A 21,278-nucleotide genomic window follows, 5' to 3' on the forward strand; every position below is an offset into this window, starting at 1 on the left:
GACAACAGCTGGACACTGTGGCCAGGGAACACGGGCCACCTGGGCTGGGTCAGTGCCAGCCACCTTCCCCACAGCCACAGGGCTTCCTCCTGATCCCAGGGGAGCACACCAGAGGCAGGAGGATGCTGGCTCTTCCCTCCTGCTTCATCCCTCTCTCCCCTCCTAAGCATGGAATAAGGTAAACAGGATGTTCCTGCACAGCCTGATCGTGACTAAAAATATATGTAATAATAAGTCTATGGCTTTGGGTTACCCAAAAATATAGAGGTACCCAAATTCCAGACACCTGCCTCTTCCTGGGCACCTAATTCCATGGATTAACTTTGCTGTGTTGTGTTTCTATCAAACTCTTTAACTGAAGGCCCAGGAGTCATCTGTTTTCCAGACCCAGATGCTCTCCAGGACCAAGAGATTCCAACTGCAGGATATAATTGTTAAGTCACATTTTCCAATAAAATTTTTGCTAAGTTCAGAGTATTTCCCCCCCCTCACACACAGACATAAGCATTCCTTCACAAATGATTGAGGGGCCCCAGTGAAACTTCAACAAGCCCGTTTTCTTGTAGCTTTTCCCAGAAAATAAGAGGATTTCCTATTGTAAACTGCTTAATTACAAATCCTGATGTATTTCCCCATCCGGGTGCTCTGAAAACAGACACATCTCCATTAAAAACCCCAAATCCAAGGAAGGAGAGCTGCATGTTTATTAAAACAAATCACAGGCTGTCCAGAGCAGACCCAGACCTCCTTTATCACAGCAACAGCAACACAAGCTCATGCCAAAGGAGGAAAAACCTCCAAGTCAGGGTCCATACAGGATCCAAGACAGGGAAAGAACAAGGGGGTTAATAAGTGTGTGGAGGAGAAGTTTTCAATTAGCAGGAGGTTAAATGAAGCAGTGAGTGCTGAGGGCAGACAGATGATGCCCCCGGCCACCATAAATCCCTCAAAGATGGATCTAAACTAAGCTGGGCATGACCTTGATGATGTCTTTTCCTGAGGGGATTCAAGGGAGAGCCTGCACTCAAGCCAAGCATTGATCACTACAGACTACTCACTACACTGACACATTTTGGGGCTCCATCAGCTTCTCATCAGTGGGGATCAGAATCTCTCTGTTCAAACTCCTGCTGGGGGGCAGTGGATGCAGCCCCAAAAAGGCCAGAAAGGAAATAGGACTGGGAGGGTTGGGGTTACAACACGGACACGTTACGTCTCAGGGCTCCACGCCTCCTATTTCTTCCTGCCTCCTCTCTCTTTGAGTGCCAGGTGAATCAGAGAGCCGCTTGTCATGTTGTAATAAGCCAGGGAGTTGGAATCCTTGATGAAGATGCCCTGAGGGGAAGAGAAAAGGATAAAAAGCCACGAAAGAGCAGTCAGAGCACAAACCTCAGTGTTGCCTTCCCACAGAATCCCACCCAGATCCCAACCCTCCTGGCTGCACACTCGGAGCAGGGGGATGACAGAACACTGCCGGCTTTGAAGACCCCAGAGAGATTCCAGCATCCAAGATGGACACTGGAGGTGGGTATAGAATCCTAGAATGGTTTGGGACCCTAAAGATCCCCCCATCCACCCCCCTTGCTATGGGCAGGGACACTTTCCACTAGACTAGCCAATACAGACAATGTGGCTCCTAGAACACACAGATAGAGAGTCACCACAAGGGGAATTATTCAGGCTCCACTTTCCCCCCACCTTTTTTTTTTCCCTGAAAAATAATCAGCTCAGCTCCCTTTCTTGTTAAGGGTTAACAGAGTATCTGCCCACAGATGAACTCTGAGGAGATAAGTGCACAAAGTTCACTGCTTAGGCAGCAGGTTGTGCCTGCCTGGGCACATGCATGACTGGAAATAAGTCATTAAAAAGGAACGGGGCCTTTCTCACAGCTCTGTCTTCCAGAGGAAGAGAGAGAAGAGAGAGTGAGCTCTTCCCTTTCCTGCTCTGGAGAATGCCTTCCCTGAGCAGCCAGGGCTCCAAAGCATGCTCGCCCACCTCCCGGAGCACACAGCAGAGCTGTGGGAGCAGGCTGCGGCAGCTAAATGTCAAAATAAAAAAAACACCCAAAACTCTAATAGAACAAGAGGCTTATTTCAGAGAAAGCCACATCAAGTTTGGAGGACTCATCTGCAGCAGCAACAATGTGAAAATCCACTGATTTAATCACCTACTAAAAGCCTGTCCTGCTGTAACAGAGGGCAGATCTGTCACAGCTGTGCAGGCAGAAGAAACATTCCCTTTGCTCTTTCAGTATCTCATCGTGCATTAAATTATACATTATAATTTTTCTTTGTAAAAAAGTCATATGAGAGAATGCACTGAAGAAACAACCAGCATTTGAAGGCCTTATACCCACCTCATACTGCAGCTTCTGCTTTCCAGCTGGCATCCCTGTGGCCTCGTGGATCTTAACCTTTATAACAGACACCTGGGGAGGACCAAAGGGCTCCTTCAGTGCTTTTGTCCCAGTCCTGCTCCCCAGCCCCGTGGAGCTGCAGTGTGGGGAGCAGGCTGAGCTCCCAGCTGCTGCTCTCACAGGCAGCACACGGAGCAGGGCAGGGCAGGAGGATGAGCTACATGCCTGGTCTGAGAGGGGCAGGGTGAACACCAGCACTTGGCCATTCAGCTTCCATTCCGTCTTGTCCTGCATGTTGGGAACCTGGACTTTGACCGTGACCGGGCCCTATGGGAAAACACAGATAAAGTCTCTCAGGGCTGTGATAACACAGCACCAGACTAAGTATTCATTTCCATATCTTGGCTCCTCAGTAAACACACTGAAATGTGTTTACAAGTTACTCCACTGCTCCCACAATCAAACATTTAGTTGGATTTCTCTTCCTTTCGGGTGCCATCTACCAAGCACCACACGCGCTGACGGTGTCGCAGGACAAGGGTGTGAAGCCCTGAAGAGGAGACAGCTTCTCTGTGCAAATGAAACCACAGAATCACAGATTGGTTTGGGTTGGAAAGGACCTTAAAGTCCATCCAGTCCCACCCCCTGCCACGGCCAGAGGACACCTTCCACTATCCCAGGCTACTCCAAGCCCCATCCAAGCAAGGACACTTCCAAGGACGGGGCAGTCACAGCTTCTCTGGGCACCCTGTGCCAGTGCCTCTCTACCCTCACAGGCAACAATTCCTTCCCAGTATCCCACTAAACCTCCTCTTTTACTTTAAATATTCCCAGAAAAACCATACAGCCCTTCCTAAGGATTTAAAACTCCTCCTGTGACACTGCCACTCCTCAGGAAGGAACGGAGGCTCACATTTAGCTCTCCTTGTTATGGAATACACCACATTACCCTACTATCATGCTGGCACCGATACTCTAATCTCTTTGCATCTCCAGCTTAGCCCTCCTCTCTTTAAAAGCTCATTGGCAACTTTAGTTCTTCTCTGCATTAAAACCTACCTCTCACTGCCCTTAATTACAGAAGAGCATTATCCCACCCTGTGTAGCTCTTCCCAATAAGAGACAAAGGAGTTTGGTTGGCTCAGGGATGACAAAAGAAAGGAGATACCTCAGGAAGTCCCTTTCTTGCCAGGTATTTTTGCCCCTCTGTGCAGGGAATTGGCTTTACAGCCCCTTTGGAGCTAGAGTGGAGCAGCCCAGGACTCTGACCCACGCATGTACCTTGTTCCTGCGCAGAAATTCCTCCTCTGGAATCAGGCTGTCCTCACTCTTCAGTTTCTTGGAGACTGGCTCATCCTCCATGGGTGGTGGGGGGTGGACGGGAGGCATCGGTGCCGGGGACGGGACCGGAGCCACGGGAGGAGCAGGGACAAAGGCTGGAATGGATGGGGGACACACAGCACAACCCACAGTCACCCCCTGAGTGCACAGCAAACAGCCCCTCACAACAAAAACACTTTGAGCAGAGCAGCACAGGCTGAAAATAAATGCCACAATACATGGAGGAAGTTACAACCAACAGCAACATGCAAACTTCAAACATTCAGAGAGCTCTTATATTGGGAAGCATTCCAGGAAGAGATAACAAGGCATGAGAGCTTCCTGCAGATCTTGCAAAAAAAGAACACGCTCTCAGTTTGGCAGGCAGCGGTGCCAGCTCCTCCAGTTAGGGAAGAAAAGAAGACGAAAAAAAGGAAGAATTGCTTCTTACATCATGCTTTTTAACTTCAAAGCACCTAATGAGGAAAAGGGCCAGCAAACAGCTTTTCCTCCAGCAGCAGCAGCTTCTGTAAGGAGCTGTAACACCCACTGAGGTGCTGGCAGCTTCTCTTTACCCTGCATTCTTAATTTTCACCCGGGCAGGCTCCTGAGGCCACAGGATTCCCTGCATTTCATGGTGCAGGAAGAGCCTTGAGCCCAAAAGCAGGACTAGATAAGCCATACCAAACACCCCCAAACTCTTAACAACAAACTTAGTGCCTGCAGTCCCAGTTAGACACCAGTACCAGGGCACCGGAGGAAAAAGACTCCAAGCCAAAGCCCACTCTAAAGGAATTATCCGACAATTCCCCTGGAAAAGCTGAAGGCACTGACCTGTGGGGACGATCATGGGGGGCGGGCGGGGGCTCATGATAGGGGGAGCTGAGGGGGGCATGGGCACCACGTTGATGCGTGGGGTGTGGATGATGGGAGGCATGGGGGTGGCTATGACGGATCCCGGGGGCAGCCGGACCACGGACGTCATGGGGGGACGAGGCATGACCGGCACTGCAGAAACCACGGCGGCGCGGACGGGAGGAGGCATCTGGGGAGACACGGGGAAGCTCCTTAGCAGGAATGCCTAGGGCTGGCCACAGCCCCGATTAAAGTAACAGGGAAACACAGAACATGGGATCTGCTGCCCAAAGACTTGCAGGGAGCCTTCGTGGCCCCACCATATGGGCAACCCAAGCTGCTCTGAACAGGCACAGAAGCCTCATTAACAGATTAAAGGGGTCCTCCTTCACCCCCTGCTTTGGGATCAGACCTCCAGCCACTTAGTTCCTTTGCTAAATTGCTGTTTGGGATCCACAGCAGATCCCTTCTTACCTTGGGCTGCTTTTGTCCAACATCACTCTACACCTACAAAGGCCCCCAGCCATCCCTTTCTTAGCCATTTTCTCTGCCTCCAAAATCCCACTGCCCAGCTGATCCCAGTCTTTTTGATACCTCTAAGGTAAAAACTCCACCTAAGTACTCTATTCCATTTTTAACAGCAAGTTCAGTAAGGTTCTTCTAATATTTCCAAACTACTCTTAAACCACAACTTCCCACAAAACCTTCTTCCATGCCAGCACCCTCGCCCTCCATCAGGACCCCTCCTAATTAACTACAGCCCCAGTAATTGGCTTCTGAGAGCCCAAACACTCACGGTGGGTGGACGAGGTACAGACGTGATGGGCTGGGCGCTGGCAGGGGGGTTGGAGGCTGAGGAGGGAGGGGGTGGCTGGGGTATCTCATTGGGTTTGCTGGGCCCGATCTTCTCCTTGCTGTCATCCTCTGGCACCAGTCCCTTGGCCTTATGGATGGCTTCAATTTGCTCTTGCAGAGTGATATTGGCCTGAGCAGCCTGCTGTGTGCGGGCCATGCTGCCTGAGTGGCCATCCCAGGTCACCTGAGAGAGTAAAACAAATCAGATTAGCCCAACCTGGCCAGACTGCAAAGAAATCCAGAGAACAGCTTGATAGAAAGAAAAAAATTCAAGACTCCTGTGTCTCTGAGCATTCACAATGCTACAAGGACCTGTTATTAAAAAAACCCTCCAACCAATCAAACACAAATTCCCAATTTCTACTCTACCTTTTCCTCTGGTTTCTGGATCTCTTCTTCACCAATCTTTTTACCAATGGCAGTCTCTTCTACACCAAAGATATCAGTACGACGCTCTGCCAGCTGTTTCAGGCTGCTCTCAATATCCAAACCTGAAGGAAAAAGAGCAATTCTTATCTCAAGGAATATAACCAAGCCTCTTACTAATTTTTCTATTATTTGGGCAAGTGATGCTCTTTTTACACAGAATATTCTGAGTTGGAAGGGACCACAAGGACCTTTAAAGCCCAACTCTTGTCCCCTTTCTTTTTTTTTTTTATTTTTTTTTTTGAAAGATACTGGCCAGCAAGAGCTGACAAACATTCCCATCTCATTATCACAGAAAGGGCATCACACAGAGCTACATTTCAGATGGGCCTGCTCAGCGGGGGCAGTGAGGGGCTGTGCAATCAATGCTCAAGCTGACCTGGGGCATACACCTCGTCATCACTCTGCTTCTCCCGGATGGATCGATCCCGCTGCTCCAGCCACCGGGGATCCAGGAGCCCAATCCTCATGTGCTCCTGCATTTTACTGGCAGGGATCTTTTCTCCAGTGATGGGAGACACCAGGTACTCATCCGGAGCCGGGGCGGGTGGTAACGGCTTTGAGGCTAGGAGAACAAAACCACAGTGTTGGTTCAGTCTAGAAACAAATGGTTTGGGATTCTTCAGGAAGAAATAAAGGTGGGTTTTCAGTCTGATTTACCTTTGGGATCATAATCTTTCCGCACAATGACCTGATCTGGTGTGGGAGGGAGTGGGGGTGGCATCGGGGTTTCTGGAGGAGGAGGAACCTTCTGACCTTCATCCTCATCATCTGACCCCTTATTGAAAAGGAAACAAAAATCACAACCAAGTTCCAGTGGTCAAATTCCTTTCAGAGAGACATAAAATCCTACACAGTGCTGGAAGAACGGATTACGCAGCTTCAAAGCAATGGAGCAGTTTTGGACACCTATGGCATAGTGGTTCCTCTGGACCATGATTCAGAAACTCAGCAGCCCCAAAAGAGGAAGCAAATTTTCCTCAGCTTCTACATTACAGCAGCCTTGCACACAGGGGCTTGCAGTTAACCACACTCTTGTTCCCTGTTACCAGAAAAACAGCTTACAGTGAGCAGAGGCTAAGATGAGTCATCTTTCAGTGCTCCAGACTCTGGGCACAAAATAGCCTGAAAGACTTAACTCCACAGAAATATAAAATCCACACCACTGGGTGCCAAAATTACTGGATTTCTCTCTTGGAACTTGTATTGTCATAGAAAACATTAAAAAAACCCATATTCCAGCAGTAACAGGTTGTTTGGAGATTTCATCAGAGGGAAATTTCATTTCCTCAAGAAACTGAAGAACTACTTACAGTGAAAGTGGGGACCATCATAAACCACGTGAACTTTAGGGGACAAAATCCTATTGTCCATTTACCTCATCCATATCCTGCACTTGTGTGTCTTGATCCAGCTGGGCTGGAGGCTCATCTGTTTTTTCTTGCTTTTCATCTTCCTCATCTGATTCCACCTCCATCTCCACCTCCTCACTTTCCCCAAACTTCTCATAACGCTCCTGGATCAGGATTCGAGCTCCCAGCTCTTCTGGAGTGGTGGGAGGAGGGAAATTCCCTACAATGCAGAAAACAGAGCTCCTGTTTTTCTATCCCATTTCATTACTCAACACACACTGACAGAAATACCAATTCTTCAACAAAAAGCAGCGGCAACAAAATCCTTGGCAGCCAGAGGATAAGGAAGGGAATGGAAGGAGTCTGTACAAACACCAGCATGACACATGAAGATAAAGTGACTTATAAATGGAAGCACTACTAGAAAGTGGGACAAGCTCTGTTGTCCTGGTGGAAGTGGAGAAGTGGACACTACTGCAGTCCTGGACTTCCTTCAAGGAGAACATCAGTGACTCCAGAAAAAAACAACAGTCCTGCAAAATTTCAGTGTAAGGCTTTTCCCTTCAACTCTGAAGGATAAAAGGCTGTAAACCCCAATGTCTGCCTAAAAATGGCACTTCAGGACACATTTCCTGCACAAAGGCGGCAGTTTCATAGAGGTGACAACATTTAACATCAGTACCTTGCTCGTTGGGCTGGAAGTCAACTGTTTCCACAACCACAAAGTCATGCCAGTCAATCTGGGCATAAGCAACACGCTCCTTCTCCTTCTCCTCCTCTTCTTTCTTTCTCTCTCGCTCCTGGAACTTGGCCCACTCCACTCTGTAGTAGACCTGCAGGAGCAGACAGAGCACAGTGCCAGACAGGGAACAGCACAGCCATCTCACTGTTGGTTTGCAAATGAAAGGATGAACAGCCAGGGCAGCTCAGGCTGGAGATCAGGAAAGGTTCTTCCCCCAGAGGGTGCTGGGCACTGCCCAGGCTCCCCAGGGAATGGGCACGGTCCTGAGGCTGCCAGAGCTCCAGGAGCCTTTGGACAGCGCTGCCAGGGATGCCCAGGGTGGGGTTGCTGGGGGTCTGGGCAGAGACAGGAGCTGGGCTGGATGACCCTTCCCACTCAGGATATTCCAGGATTTCACTTTGTAAGCACGTGGAAATGGGGCTGTGAAATATCTCTGTGCTGCCACAAACTACCCCCAATAGGAACACCAGCTGCAGCTTAAAGCAACTTCGAGCACCCTGTACTCGAGTGACAGCAAATGACACATCTGTTTTAATCTCCATTTGCTGCCAACAAGCCAAAAACATGCAAAGAGGAAAAAATTCAAAATATAACTAAAATGCTTCAGCATTTTTGCAATTTCTTTTCTGGAATACCTGATCCAGGACTTCCTTGGGATTTTCAGCCTCCTTCTTGAGCTTGAGGAGTAAGCCCTTTGGTGGGATCAAGATCTGAAACACATTTTATATGAAACACATTTATCTTTGTGCCCAAGCCTCTTTCAGAGCAATTATTCTCTTTCCATGCTGCTAAAAATACCAACAGACCCCTCCAGGGCTATATCCTATTTATTCTACTGCAGCCCTCTCACTACTTACTGCTCATCCCTGCACTTCAAAATATTCACTTGTGGCCTTCCAATTATCCTCCAGATTAAAAAAAAAAAAAAAACAACCAAAAAACCAACACTTCAGTGAGATTACAATAGTGTGTGGTACATTTAGGTGACAGCCCACTGTGTCCAGCACAATATCCACTCTGAAGAGTAGGATTTAAAGGACGGATTCCTGGATATTTCCAGCCTGGCTGGTTTGTAGGGCTTCATCAGCCCTCCAAACTCATTCCTGCTGTGGAAGGAATCACTCTGCCTGGAGTACCTTTGTGTACTGCTCCACCAGCTTGGTGAAGTAGTTGAACAGGCTGTGCTGGGGGCGAAGGAAATCAAACTGGTAATTCCTCTGCTCCTTCTGCATGAGCTGCGTGAGGAACTGCCTCCCGTTGCGGGCCACGAACTGCGCTGTGAGCTTCACCACATCCAGGTCGAAGGCCGAGATGGACGGAGGGTCTGCGATGAACTCGAACTCGGGCGGGGGCTCCTTGGGAACCACGGTCTCCTGGATCACCTGGGCCTGCACCTGCAGGGAGAACGGACACAGCGCAGTGACTTCCTTGATGCCTGGTGAAGGCTGACCTAGAACAGAGACTACTAGATGGAGCTAAAGGATAAAGGAGGGATTTGTTAAGAGGCCTCAAATAAATCCACCTCTGCCAGCACAACCCAAAATGGCCACAAAATGGACAACAGGTCAGGGGGGTCTCACATTTTTATAAGTTTTGGTCCATTTGCATATTGGAGCTAATTGTCCAATTACAGCTTTAGCCCATGCAGTCCCATCCTGCTTGTTTTTCTCTCTTCAGCCCACGTTGTTTGTGCTCTTGGGCCTGAGATCTGGATTATTTGTCCCTGGTCCCCAGCTGGAGAAGGAATTGTTTTGTCTCCCTACTCTGTGAAGAGAGCTCAGCATCCCTAATATGAAGCCTAGACTTAGACACTAAAGCAGAACAGAATCTGAAAAATACAAAAGCTAAAACCTGAGGCATCACCTGCAAGGAACAGTCAGCAAACACTCAGGAGAATCTTTTTTTTCCTCCAGCTGCTGTGGGAAAGCAATGCCAGTTGCCATCCTGGCAGGTGCAAGGATGAGAAATCATCAGGTATAATTTAATACTATTGAACGAGTTGTTCCAACAGCAAACAAATCTGGAATGTATCAGGACTTTGCTATAGTCCTCCCAGGGCCACCAGTGGGGCTGCTGGCCACACCGAGCATGGAAAAGCTTCACTCCATGCCCTTTTCCGACCCAGAATGTTTAAAGGCGCAGCTGAACAAGGTGAGCAGCACTCTGTACCCCGTGTTTTAAGGGGAGGTCGATCCTTCTGGCAGGAAAAGTTTCTACAGAACAGGGCATGCAACAAGGCCAAACAGAACTCCAAGGGATTCCCAAAGCTTGCCTCTGCCACATCCAGTCCAAGTGATGCCTAGTGTAAGTACTTTGTAAGTCAATACAGAGCTAAACTTAATTAAAATGAACCAATTAAACTGTATATTGGCAGTTTCAAACAGCTTTGAGTTACCAGCACCTGGAAGATGCACATCTGCATCAAAACAAAGCCCCAGACACTCAACTCCATGCCTGTCACTGCTGGCACTTTGACAAATGTACAACCAACTGCTCCTTCTTGACTTTCAAGCTTCCTTCCTTCTCAACCCCAGGCTGTGACACCATCCCGAAGTGGCCAAAATCTTGCCCAAAGTGATGAAAAGAACACTCACCTTCTGTGGGAGCTGCTGCTGGGCACTCTGCTGCTGCTGCATGACCTTGGGGATGGCAGCCGAGGGCTCCTGGGCTTTGCCCTCCTTGAACTCGCTGACCTTGTGCCGGTAGTAGGCATGGTAAGGGTCGTTGGGGTTCAGGAAGTTGAACTTGGGGTTATTTATTTCATTCTGACGAATTCGGGCTTCAAATTCTGGACCATTTCTGGGGAGCAAGAAGAAAAACTGTTTAGGTCATCAGCTCAAGGGTCAATGTCTCTTTCAGACTAGGACGCGTTGAGGCACCAGCCCCTTGGAAGGGCATTTTCTCTCTCACACGACAGGAGTTTCTCTCTCAATAGTTCACACCCAGCTGGACACACACAAGTTAGATGCAACTGTCCCCCTAATTCTGTCTGTAATGTGAATATTAAAGATTCACACTCACAAGTGTTCCACAGCCCCATCTGTCTGCACCCAAAGGTCATGTCCACCACTGGCTGAAGTTTACAGTTACGGAGCATGAGGTTTACAAGTTACTTACTACATCAATTTTATCTGCTCTATTAACAAGTTCTCAAGACTCATTTCAGTTCCAGAACGATCATATAAGGAAAAAAAGCAGGTAAACATCAGCCTGTGCAGGGGCTGACCAGCCCAGAGTGCTGCATTTAGGAGCCCCAGTCCAGGTAAAATCCTCTCCTCCCACCTAAAGCACAAGCCAGTGATTTCAGGACAGTTTGAGAAAATTCCCAGCTGCCACAGGGTGTTCCTCTTCATATTCTCTGGATAACTCCCAGTCTCACTTCAACATTCCACCTCCTCCAAAAGAGGAGGTCTCTGCAATCCCAAAGGATAAACACAGTCCCTTATGCTCAGAAGCAGCCAACACTCCTTGGCAGCATTTTAGAGATGAGTTACACAATAAGGGTTTGACTGGAGCAGCATTTAGTAATTCTCTGGAACCAAAACCCACTACATTTTAGCACCAAAACACAGCCATGACTCCTGTACCCAGGCTCCCTTTGCACCTGGAATTTGGTTTCCCCCTCAGATAATTCAGAACAGGCCCTGTTACCCAATTATTGCAGCACCCACTGCACATTTGAACAAGGACTTTATTTCTTTACTACCAGTTTCTCTAGCAAAGGGTGTCTTACACCCTCTTCTGAAGAGACTTCTTTTTCAGTCTCACTGGTACAGCCTTGAAATCCTTCATGCAAAACCACAAAACTGGCACCTGCTTCAGCTTATAGAGCTGCACTGAACAGCAGAAGCATGAAAATCCCAGGAAAAGGAGACACCACCAGTGCCACTTACCTGGCTACAAAGCTGGCAGTCTTGTCCACAATATTCCTGACCTCTGGAGGAGGGTAAATAATTCCCACCACAGGCTTGGCTGGTGCTGCTTCCTCTTTAGGCTCCTCTTCTGGCTGTAACAAAGATAGTTTCATTGCAAAAGGTGAAGGGGAGTCAGGATTAGGCATTCCAAACACCATCTCGATGGCACACAGAACCTTTATCCATCCTCCTCCTCAGCCCCTCAGTCACTGAACAGGCTGAACAATGTGGATCGTCCATCCCACCAATTCCTTGGATCCTCAGGGGCACTTGCTGCAGGGGCAGGGACAGCAGGACAACAAGGAAGGTGCCCCATGGGAACCAAAACAATTTTCACTGTATCAGCCTTGATCCCAAGTATGTTTTTAAATGCTGAGCCAAGAGGCTCCAGTAATATTTCCAGGAATAATTCATCCTTCCTCACCAGCTGTGGAAGTCCTGTATCTCCCTAGGGGCCTGTGGGACCCAAATTATTAACTCCACATTAAATAAAACACAGCTTTTAATGCCATTGTAGCTGCAACAGAAGCTGTTTTGAAGAGAAAATCTCCAACAGAGTGTTTTTCTCACTGATGTTGCAGGAGGATCCAAACTAAAATCCCAGAACTCTCCCTGTGGATGGCTCTGTATTCCAATAAAACCAGAAGCTGCTTTTGCAGGATACTAAAGATGCTGCTTCTCTTTCCTCACCACGCAGTTTCCAAGAAAAGGTGTCATAAACCAGGACAGATCTGCTGGAAATGTTTATAATCCCAACAGGGACAGTCAGGGATAACTTGAAATCCAGATCCATGGAGAACCCAAGCCAGAAAACATTCCCAGGTCAAACTGGTCCCGGCAATGCCCAAGGCCAGGCTGGACAGGGCTTGGAGCAGCCCGGGACAGTGGGAGGCGTCCCTGCCCTGCAGGGGGTGGGATGAGATGGGCTTTAGGGTCCCTCCCAGTGCAAACCATTCCATGAAACACAGCCTTAGCAAAGTGTGTTAAGGGAAAGGCACCATGAATATTTCCAGTTTTTATTCCCACCCCCTCAGATCTTGAGGAGCTGAAGGATGGGGCAACATTACATTTGGGATATTTAACAGTGATGCTGAGTTGCCTTGGTAACAACAGTGCATAAAAGCCACTGGGTTTTGGGGGGGAATCACAATTTTCCAAGGTTCTCAGTGAGATCAGCTCCCTGTCAGCTCCCAGAGTGCTGATGTTGCTGTGTGAGAGTCAGGACAGCAGCTCCAGCTCTGTGGGAGCTGTATTCCCATCTCAGGAATGCATGAGGAATGAACATTCCCATCTCAGCAAGGCTGCAAAGACCATGAACATGGCCAAGAGAGAAAGGATCTGGGAGGGAACAGGGCCACGCAGCACTGCCACGCTCCCTCAGACTTTTAATCTCTCCACACATCATTGCTGGAGCCAGGGCAGCTCCCACAGCTCCGGGCAACCCCCCACACTCACTGGAACCACAGCCCTGGGGCGCTGCAGGGAAGGGCCCAGCTCCTGCCCGGCCCCAGCAGGATCCTGCTGTCTCCAAGGGATCCTGCAATGGTTTGGGAGGGATGGCAACCTTAAATCCCATCCCATTCCACCCCAGCCCATGGGCACGGACACCTTCCACCATCCCAGGCTCCTGGCCTTGGGCACTGCCAGGGATCCAGGGGCAGCCACAGCTGCTCTGGCCACCCTGTGCCAGGGCCTGCCCACCCTGCCAGGGAACAATTCCTGCCCAATATCCCATCCACCCCTGCCCTCTGGCACTGGGAAGCCATTCCCTGTGTCCTGTCCCTCCATCCCTTGTCCCCAGTCCCTCTCCAGCTCTCCTGGAGCCCCTTCAGGCCCTGCAAGGGGCTCTGAGGTGTCCCTGGAGCCTTCTCCTCTCCAGGTGAGCACCCCCAGCTCTCCCAGGCTGGCTCCAGCCCTTGGAGCAGCTCTGGTGCCTCCTCTGGGCTCTCCCCAGCAGCTCCGGGTCCCTCCTGCGCTGGGGCAGCTCTGCAGGTGGCTCTCACCCGGCGGGGCACAGGGCTCAATGCCGCGCACCGGACGCAAACCGCAGCTCCCCCAAGCCCAGCCCAGCCCGGTCCGTGAGGGCCACGCTCCCAAAGCCCCGCGCTTCGCGCCGTTCCCCGCTCCCCTCCCTCACGGCCGCCCCTCCCGGGCCCGCACCGGTTTGCTCTCGGCGGGGGGCGCGGGCTGCGCCGGCGGCACAGCCTGCACGGGTCCGGCGGGCATGGCGCTGCGGGGGCCGGGGGCTCCGCGCCGGGCGGGGCCGCTCGAGGGGCGGGCGCGGCTCGCTCCGGAGCAGCCGCGGCGCCGGCACCGACGGGGGCGAAATGGCGGCGGCGGGCGCCGTGCCGCGCGTGCGCGCCGGAAGTGACGCGCACCGGCGGGGGCGCAGGCGCAGATTGCCGGGCAGTGGGTGGGCGTAGGGCGCGCGGCGCTGCGGGATGTACCATTAGCGCCCGCGCGGGGGGGGCACAAAGCCGGAATGCACCACTGCGGCACGGGGGGGCACAAAGCCGGAATGCACCACTGCGGCACGGGGGGGCACAAAGCCGGAATGCACCACTGCGGCACGGGGGGGCACAAAGCCGGAATGCACCACTGCGGCACGGGGGGGCACAATGCCGGAATGCACCACTGCGGCACGGGGGGGCACAAAGCCGGAATGCACCACTGCGGCACGGGGGGGCACAAAGCCGGAATGCACCACTGCGGCACGGGGGGGCACAAAGCCGGAATGCACCACTGCGGCACGGGGGGGCACAAAGCCGGAATGCATCACTGCGGCACGGGGGGGCGGGGCAAACCGGAATGCACCACTGCGGCACGGGGGGGACACAAAGCCGGAATGCACCACTGCGGCACGGGGGGGCCGTGGTTGCCATGGCGACAGGGCTGGGACGCCGCGGCCTAGCACAGGTCCCGGGCCCGGCGCTTCTCCTCCGCGGTTGCTGCTGATTCCTCGGATCCCCCCGGTTCGCTCCGGTTCCCCAGCACTCCCGGAGAGCGCCGGGCCCGGGGGGTTCCGTGCCGGTCCGGCTGCAGCAGCCTGTTCCCTGCATGCCAGGTTGGTGACCCCATCGCTCCCTGGCCTGGTGGCGCCGTTGTTCCCAGGCCGTGTCCCGCCGCGCACCATGGCGCACCTCCTGGGCCACCGCGGCTGCATGGAGAGCCTGCGGGCCGACCTGCGGGACCTGCAGGCCGCCATCGCCGACGTGTGCTCCCGGGCCGGCGCCGTGCGCTTCCCCTCCTGGAAGTTCCCCGACAAGGTGTCCTGCGAGCTGGACATGCCGCTGCTGCTGCAGCGCTACAGGCACAGCGACAGCGAGCCCGAGTTGAGCCAGCACGCACACGTGGTGCTGCTGGAGCTGCTCATTGACAGGTGAGAGGCGCCCCGGAGCGGCTCCTGCCCCGCGGGGATGCGCAGCTGTGTGCCTGATGTGCTGAGCTTATCCAAGTCCTGGCGAAGGTTTTGGGCACCTCAGCACAGAGAGAGCTTAAAGCTGTTAGAGAGCATCCAGATGAGGGCGGAGAGGATGGTGAGGGGCTGAGCGTGAGAGCACTTGGTCTGTTCAGCTGCAACACAGAGGACCGAGGTCAGATCTCAGCGGGGCTGCAGCTCCTCCAGGGGGACTGCTCTGATCTCTGTGACCAGGGATGGGATTCAAAGAATGGCTGGAGCTGTGCCAGGGAGGCTTAGACTGGATATCGGGAAAAGGTTCTTCCCCCAGAGGGTGCTCAGGCACTGAACAGGTGCCCCAGGGAATGATCACAGAATCAGCTGGGTTGGGAAAGACCTTGGAGATCATCGAGTGCAACCTACGATGTAACACCAGGTTATCAATAAAACCACGGCACCAAGTGCCACATCACGGCCCCGAGGCTGCCAGAGCTCCAGGAGCCTTTGGACAATGCTCTCAGGCACAGGGTGGGATTGTTGGGGTGTCTGTGCAGGGCCAGGAGTTGGACTGGATGATCCCTGGGTCCCTTCCAGCTCAGGATATCCCATGATTTTATGAAGTCTTGGATGCTTTGTTCCTCATGTATTTCCATGATGAGCAGTGCCAGCACCTTGGCCTCGTGCTCTGCTGACCTTTAAAACCCAACTCCTTTCCCTGCTTAGAGCTCCCAGCACGAACTGGCCACAAAGAAGCAGAGCCAGAGGTGGAGCAGATGGGACAGGCTTGTTAAACTGCCTCCCAAAACCTTGGAAACAGCTGCATCGACAGCCCTGGGAGGCCAAAGCCCCTTTTGCAGTCTGGGTGAAATAAATACAGCTCTGGTTTAAAAGATGAGCCATTCCCACTGAGCTGTTGGCCCTAAAAGTCAGGATTTGCAGCAGCACGGGTGCCCCAAATCTTTGGGGGGAGCTTAATCACAGCCTCTGGGAAGCGGCTGCTCCATGCAGGGATCCACGCTTGGCAGTCCCGGAGCAGCAATCCCACCCTCCTGCTTGGGCTGGGTGATGGGAGGGGGCCGCCCTCCCCGGCGCAGCCGGCATTGCCGGCTCCAAGCCGTGTTTTCCCGTCGGGACAGGCTGCTGCTGCTGCTGCAGAGCTTCACCGGCTACGCGGACGCGGTGCTGAGCGGGCGGGCGGTGCCGCCGGCGCGGGGCCCGGGGCCCTGCATGTCCGCGGGGCTCACGGCCAGGACCTTCTGGAGCACCATGCTGAAACTCGGGGCCTTCTGCCAGCAGCTCCGGGACGAGGTGGGACTTTTGGGGACGTCCCATGAGATGAGTCACTCCCCTCCCGCTCTGGATTTGGATCGTGGTCCTTCTCAACGCCCTGTGGCCGCGCCAGATGTGCGCGCACCCTTTGAGTGCTGGTCCCCGGGTCACACATCGTCCCCTCCCAGCCTGAGTCCCTTCCCTCCGCCCCTCCCAGCTGTGCCACTGCATCCGTCCTGCTCCAGGATCTCGGGATGAGTGAGCTGGGCTGCCTCTAGAGCTTGGAAAATATTCTCCTACTGCCAAAACGCTGCAGCTCTGCCGATCCCAGTGTGATCTGAGCTGTCTCAAGACAGTGAAATAATTGGTGGTAAAAACAACCTCTCCTGCATTTTATTTTCCCCAAAATGATCTTTCTCATGGAAAAGTCTCACAACAATCCATGTGGTAAAACCAGGAGGTAGTGCAGGGGGTGGGAAAGAAGGGATGGTGGGCAGCAGGTTTTGCTGCTGAGGCTTCCCCTTGGTCGCTGTCCCTTTGGCTGCGTTGCTGTCCTATCTCCACACCTGATTTAGGCTTTTATGGGTCATTTCCACTTTGATCTGGGCTCTGGTTTTGTTCTGTTTGCTCTCTCCCTCGGGGGAGGGATTGCAGGTGGGAGATCCCCACACAGCAATCCACTCTACCCTCTGCTCCCCAGGCTGGGAAATATCAGAAGGAACACCTGAAATGCTTCTTGCCAGATGTTTTGGAGTCAGGAACTGCCCCAGAGGCTGCCCAGTCCACTTCTGTGTGCCCACATCCGAGTGTCCAGCCCAGGGCTGGCCCCAGCCTGGCTCGGAGCACCCGCAGTGTCCCCATGCAGACCCCGGGGTCACCCCTGGGCTCCTGTGACACCTGCTCCAGCGCCCAGGCCAGCCTCCACGAGGTGGGCAGAGCCATCACCAGCATCTGCCAGAGCCAGAACATCCCTTCAGCTCTCAGCAAATTCCAGGTGGTGCTGGAGGACAGCTCAGGGAGAAGGAACCTCTCTGCAACAGACATGAGCTACTGGGCCTCGGAGCAGAGCAAGGACCTCTCCCGGATCAACAAACACCTCCAGGGGCTGCTGCAGCAGGTGAACCCCATGAAGGCTGAGCTGGAAGAGATGGGCAGACAGAAGGACAAGCTGCAGAAACAGGTTGAGGACTTTTCCAGGAAGCTGCAGGCAGAGAAGGACACCCAAGCAGAGCAGCAGAAGAAGGCTGAGGAGGGCCTGAAAGCCAAGGAAAAGGAGCATTCCGAGGCTGTGGCCAAGCTGGAGCAGGACAAGGATGACCTCCGGAGAGGTACAGAGCTGTTCCCGGCATCCCCTCCCAGGCCCGGGGGCATTTGCAGGCACAATAACAGAGTCCATGTGCAAATTTTGGCCCCACCACAACCAGCAGGGCTTTTTGTAGGTGTTGGGGGATTTTCCCCGCTGTGAGGCCAGTCCCGGGCAGTGGGAGCTGGTTGTGTGTGTCCTATCACTGCCTCCTCCCTGGTAGCACAACACAATCAGGATGAAAACACTTTGGTGTGGCTGTTTGCTGCCCCTTGGTTTAGTTTTTTTTTTTTTTTTTTTTTTGAAGAACTGATTAATGAGAAGGTTTTTGTGCTGGTTTAGGAGCTGCTCTGCTGGAGGAGCAACTCTCGGCCCTGAAGGAGGAGCTGGCAGTGAAGCAGGTGGCTGTGCAGGAGCTGGGTAAGGGGCTCATGCAGGGGCTCACCCAGCTCACACATCCCCACCCTCACCCTGGCCTCACGAGTGTTTCACACCCATGTAGCCCCCAGCACCCCCCAGACTGGGCTGTAGAGCTGTGGGGATGGGCAGAGGATGGGCCTCCTTCACAGCAGCGCCCCAACATCAGCCAGTGCCAGAGTGGGCTGATGCTGATGGAGGTTTGGGAGGTGGGGAGGTCACAGGCCTCCTGTCAGACCTGCCTCCCTTTGCCAGGGCCTGTGGAGGGCATGGGGTGCCCCTGAGCCACAGCATCACAGACTAGTTTGGATGGGCAGGGACATTAAAGCCCATCCCATCCCACCCCTGCCATGGCAGGGACACCTTTCACTGTCCCAGGCTGCTCCAAGCCCCAGTGTCCAGCCTGGCCTCGGGCACTGCCAGGGATCCAGGGGCAGCCACAGCTGCTCTGGGCACCCTGTGCCAGGGCCTGCCCACCCTCCCAGGGAATAATCTCTTCCTCCTATCCCATCTAACCCTGCCCTCTGGCAGTGGGAAGCCAATTCCCCTTGTTCTGTCACTCCAGGCCCTTGTCCCACGTCCCTCTCCAGCTCTTTTGGAGCCCCTCTAGGCACTGGAAGAGGTTCTTAAGTTCTCTCTGGAGCCTTTTCTTCAGGCTGAACACCCCCATCCCTCTCATCACCTCCATGGTCCTCCAGCCTCTCATCCCCACCCAGCCTGGGCCATGGTGGCTGTGTCTTCCCAGAGCTCTCCAAGACCACCTTGCTGGAGGAGATGAGGACCACCATGGTGGCCCGGAGCCAGGTGCTGGAGTTGGAGGAGAAGGTGCAGGTGCTCACAGGCCAGAGGAACAGCCTGGAGCAGGAGCTGAGTGCCACCAGCATGCAGCTGGAGAAGGAGAAGGTCCGTGTGGAGAGCATGTTCCGGCACCAGGAGGTACGGCCGGCTCCGCAGCGGTGGGACGGCTGAGCTGCGGCTGGTGCCAGGGCTGTGGGGAATGGGTGCCACAGCCCCACACAGGCTCACCCCCCCACCACAGTCCCTGCAGGCCAAGCAGAGGAATCTGCTGCAGCAGCTGGACAGCCTGGACCGGGAGCGTGAGGAGCTGCAGGCCAGCCTGGCAGAGGCTGAGGAGGACAAGGCCCAGCTGGCTGAGCAGCTGGAGCAGAGCCAGGAGCAGAGTGGGAAACAGCTCCAGGCACAGCAGGCGAGTGCTGGTACCCAGGTGTGGGACACAGCCTGTGCCACAGGGCTGCCAGGAGCCACACACTGCCCTGCCCACACCCACAGCCAGTTTTCCCAGGAGGGGTACTCTGGGGCCTAGGGTGACATTGCCACACGGCCACATCCTCATGGGATTCCCTGGGGAAGAGCCCTCTCCCTCCACCCTGTGCCAGACAAGTCCCTGCTTGAGTCAGGGGAGCAGCATGAAGGGACATCTTCAGGTGCTTCCACATCTCCAGTGTTCTGTTCTTGGACACCTGGACATGCTCCACACTTCATGGCTGGTGTTCTGGCTCCCAGCACACACAGGGATCTCACAGCTAAAACCCTGCACATTGTCCACTTCCAACTGCCATGGGACATCCTTATCATCAGGGAAGGGTGGGAGCCTTCCATTAGAGCCTTCCATGAGAGGCCGGGTCCTCGCTCTTGCAAACTTCCACCTCCTCCCCCCTGTGCCATGCAGGAGCTGCTGGACACACTGCAGCAGGAGAAGCTGGCACTGGAGCAATCCATCCTGGAGCTGCAGGCAAACACATCCCGGCTGGAGGAACAGGCACAGGAGCTGAGGGAGCGGGAAAGGCTCCTGGTGTTCTTCCCCGATCTCCACATCCCCACTGAGACGCAGTTTGAGAGTAAGGGAGCAGATGGCAGCACAGTGGGTTTGTGCCTTGGGGTCTCCAGAGCTTTAGGGGATCCTGCTGGCCCCAGACACTCCGTTTGTCCCACTGATACCCAGGAAGGGCTCAGACCCCGTGCAAAGCTGTGACCATCCCAGTGTGCTTCCCTGCATGGGTGCTGTGCACCCCACACCTGGGCCAGGACACACAGCAGGACCGGGACATGGCAGAACTTCCTTTGCCCACAGGGCTTGGGGTCCCAGCTGCCACTTTCTGGGCTGTGCCGCTGCTCCCTGCCCGGGGCAAGCTCCTTTCCTCGGCAGGCAGGAGGGATGCCCACGCCTCTGAGCAGACAGGCAGCAGCAGCAGGCTGGGCTCCGTTGGATTTTGTTTGCAGGCAGCAGGAACTTTACAGAGGACATGGAGAGTCAGCTCCAGGCCAACAAGATCCGGATCGAGGTGCTGGAGCGGGAGAACGTGCAGCTCGAGGCTCTGCTCGCCAAGGTGAAGGCAGCAGCCAAGCAGGGCGTGCTCAAGGTGAGCTGGGTGCCACAGGGGTGGGTGCTGTGTACCCCAAAACCACCCCATGGCTCCCAGACATCCTCTGGGGACCCCAGGAGGGCCAAGCCCAAGCTCCTCATGCTGCTGGGAGGTTGCTCTGGTTTAACTGCTGTTGCCTGAGGTGCCCAGGGCGTGGTGGCCAAGAGATGTGACTGGAGCTGAAGCTGGTTGGGGGAAATTTCACCTCCTCTTCCTTTCCCCAGCTCGTCCCACAGGCCCAGCTGGGGTCCCAGCTCCACAGGGAGGCCAGCAGGCAGGACATTGGGTGAGTAGGAACCCAGAGGAAGGAGCTGGGGGCGGATGCCCTGCACTTCCTCCCCTTTAACTGCTCCCACCCCGCAGACGGCTCAGCAGCGGGAGCAGCAGGGACAGCACAGGGATGCCAGGATGCATTGACAAGGCCTGGCATAGAGCTCCCAGCAGCCAGCACTCCAAGAAACTCCGAGCAGAGCCCACATCCCAGGCCAAACCCGGCCTGACTCTCCCAGTGCAACGCCTGGGGCTTGGCCTCCCCTCACACCACACCGGGGCTCGCCGCAAATAAACACGGATCAGTCTGAATTTCCTAACAGAGCAATTGTTCCACCAGCAGCCACCTGCCCTGCCCAGGGGACCTCGTTACCAGTTCTTTGTGCGTCAGGAAGGGAAACCTGGGCTCTGCCTGGTT

At 53.9% G+C, this 21,278-nt stretch overlaps 3 protein-coding genes across 3 annotated transcripts; 2 read left to right on the forward strand and 1 right to left on the reverse strand.

Moving 5' to 3' along the window:
• Positions 1-680: 680 nt before the first annotated feature.
• Positions 681-14,128, reverse strand: SF3A1 (splicing factor 3a subunit 1). Its single transcript, XM_068209213.1, has 16 exons — positions 13,981-14,128; positions 11,800-11,912; positions 10,501-10,705; positions 9,043-9,300; positions 8,542-8,616; positions 7,847-7,997; positions 7,191-7,384; positions 6,473-6,590; positions 6,192-6,377; positions 5,756-5,877; positions 5,328-5,570; positions 4,511-4,721; positions 3,638-3,792; positions 2,582-2,683; positions 2,357-2,428; positions 681-1,335 (listed from the first exon to the last, which is right to left on the reverse strand). The coding sequence occupies exons 1-16, from the start codon at positions 14,044-14,046 to the stop codon at positions 1,234-1,236; spliced, it is 2,373 nt and encodes a 790-aa protein (XP_068065314.1). The 5' UTR covers positions 14,047-14,128; the 3' UTR covers positions 681-1,233.
• A 569-nt stretch (positions 14,129-14,697) lies between these two features.
• LOC137484971 (coiled-coil domain-containing protein 157-like) lies at positions 14,698-15,203 on the forward strand. Its single transcript, XM_068209222.1, has one exon. The coding sequence runs from the start codon at positions 14,952-14,954 to the stop codon at positions 15,201-15,203; it is 252 nt and encodes an 83-aa protein (XP_068065323.1). The 5' UTR covers positions 14,698-14,951.
• A 1,472-nt stretch (positions 15,204-16,675) lies between these two features.
• On the forward strand, positions 16,676-21,172 carry LOC137484965 (coiled-coil domain-containing protein 157-like). Its single transcript, XM_068209214.1, has 8 exons — positions 16,676-17,814; positions 18,132-18,209; positions 18,952-19,142; positions 19,246-19,413; positions 19,897-20,065; positions 20,448-20,587; positions 20,815-20,876; positions 20,954-21,172. Exons 1-8 carry the CDS (start codon positions 17,346-17,348, stop codon positions 21,153-21,155), a joined length of 1,479 nt encoding a protein of 492 aa, XP_068065315.1. The 5' UTR covers positions 16,676-17,345; the 3' UTR covers positions 21,156-21,172.
• Positions 21,173-21,278: the final 106 nt, after the last annotated feature.

The sequence above is a fragment of the Anomalospiza imberbis genome, chromosome 18 (genome assembly GCF_031753505.1).
Source record: "Anomalospiza imberbis isolate Cuckoo-Finch-1a 21T00152 chromosome 18, ASM3175350v1, whole genome shotgun sequence".
Classification (NCBI taxonomy): Eukaryota; Metazoa; Chordata; class Aves; order Passeriformes; family Viduidae; genus Anomalospiza; species Anomalospiza imberbis.

Excerpts from the sequence above, each read along its gene's own strand:
- SF3A1 (XM_068209213.1), bottom strand. The coding sequence starts at position 14,046 with ATGCCCGCCGGACCCGTGCAGGCTGTGCCGCCGGCGCAGCCCGCGCCC. Across the intron at positions 11,913-13,980 it reads CCCCCGCCGAGAGCAAACCG|CCAGAAGAGGAGCCTAAAGA; the intron begins GTGCGGGCCCGG and ends TCTTTGTTACAG. Across the intron at positions 7,998-8,541 it reads CCAAGGAAGTCCTGGATCAG|GTCTACTACAGAGTGGAGTG; the intron begins GTATTCCAGAAA and ends CTGCTCCTGCAG.
- LOC137484971 (XM_068209222.1), top strand. The coding sequence starts at position 14,952 with ATGGCGCACCTCCTGGGCCACCGCGGCTGCATGGAGAGCCTGCGGGCC.
- LOC137484965 (XM_068209214.1), top strand. The coding sequence starts at position 17,346 with ATGCAGACCCCGGGGTCACCCCTGGGCTCCTGTGACACCTGCTCCAGC. Across the intron at positions 18,210-18,951 it reads GGTGGCTGTGCAGGAGCTGG|AGCTCTCCAAGACCACCTTG; the intron begins GTAAGGGGCTCA and ends GTGTCTTCCCAG. Across the intron at positions 20,588-20,814 it reads CCAAGCAGGGCGTGCTCAAG|CTCGTCCCACAGGCCCAGCT; the intron begins GTGAGCTGGGTG and ends TCCTTTCCCCAG.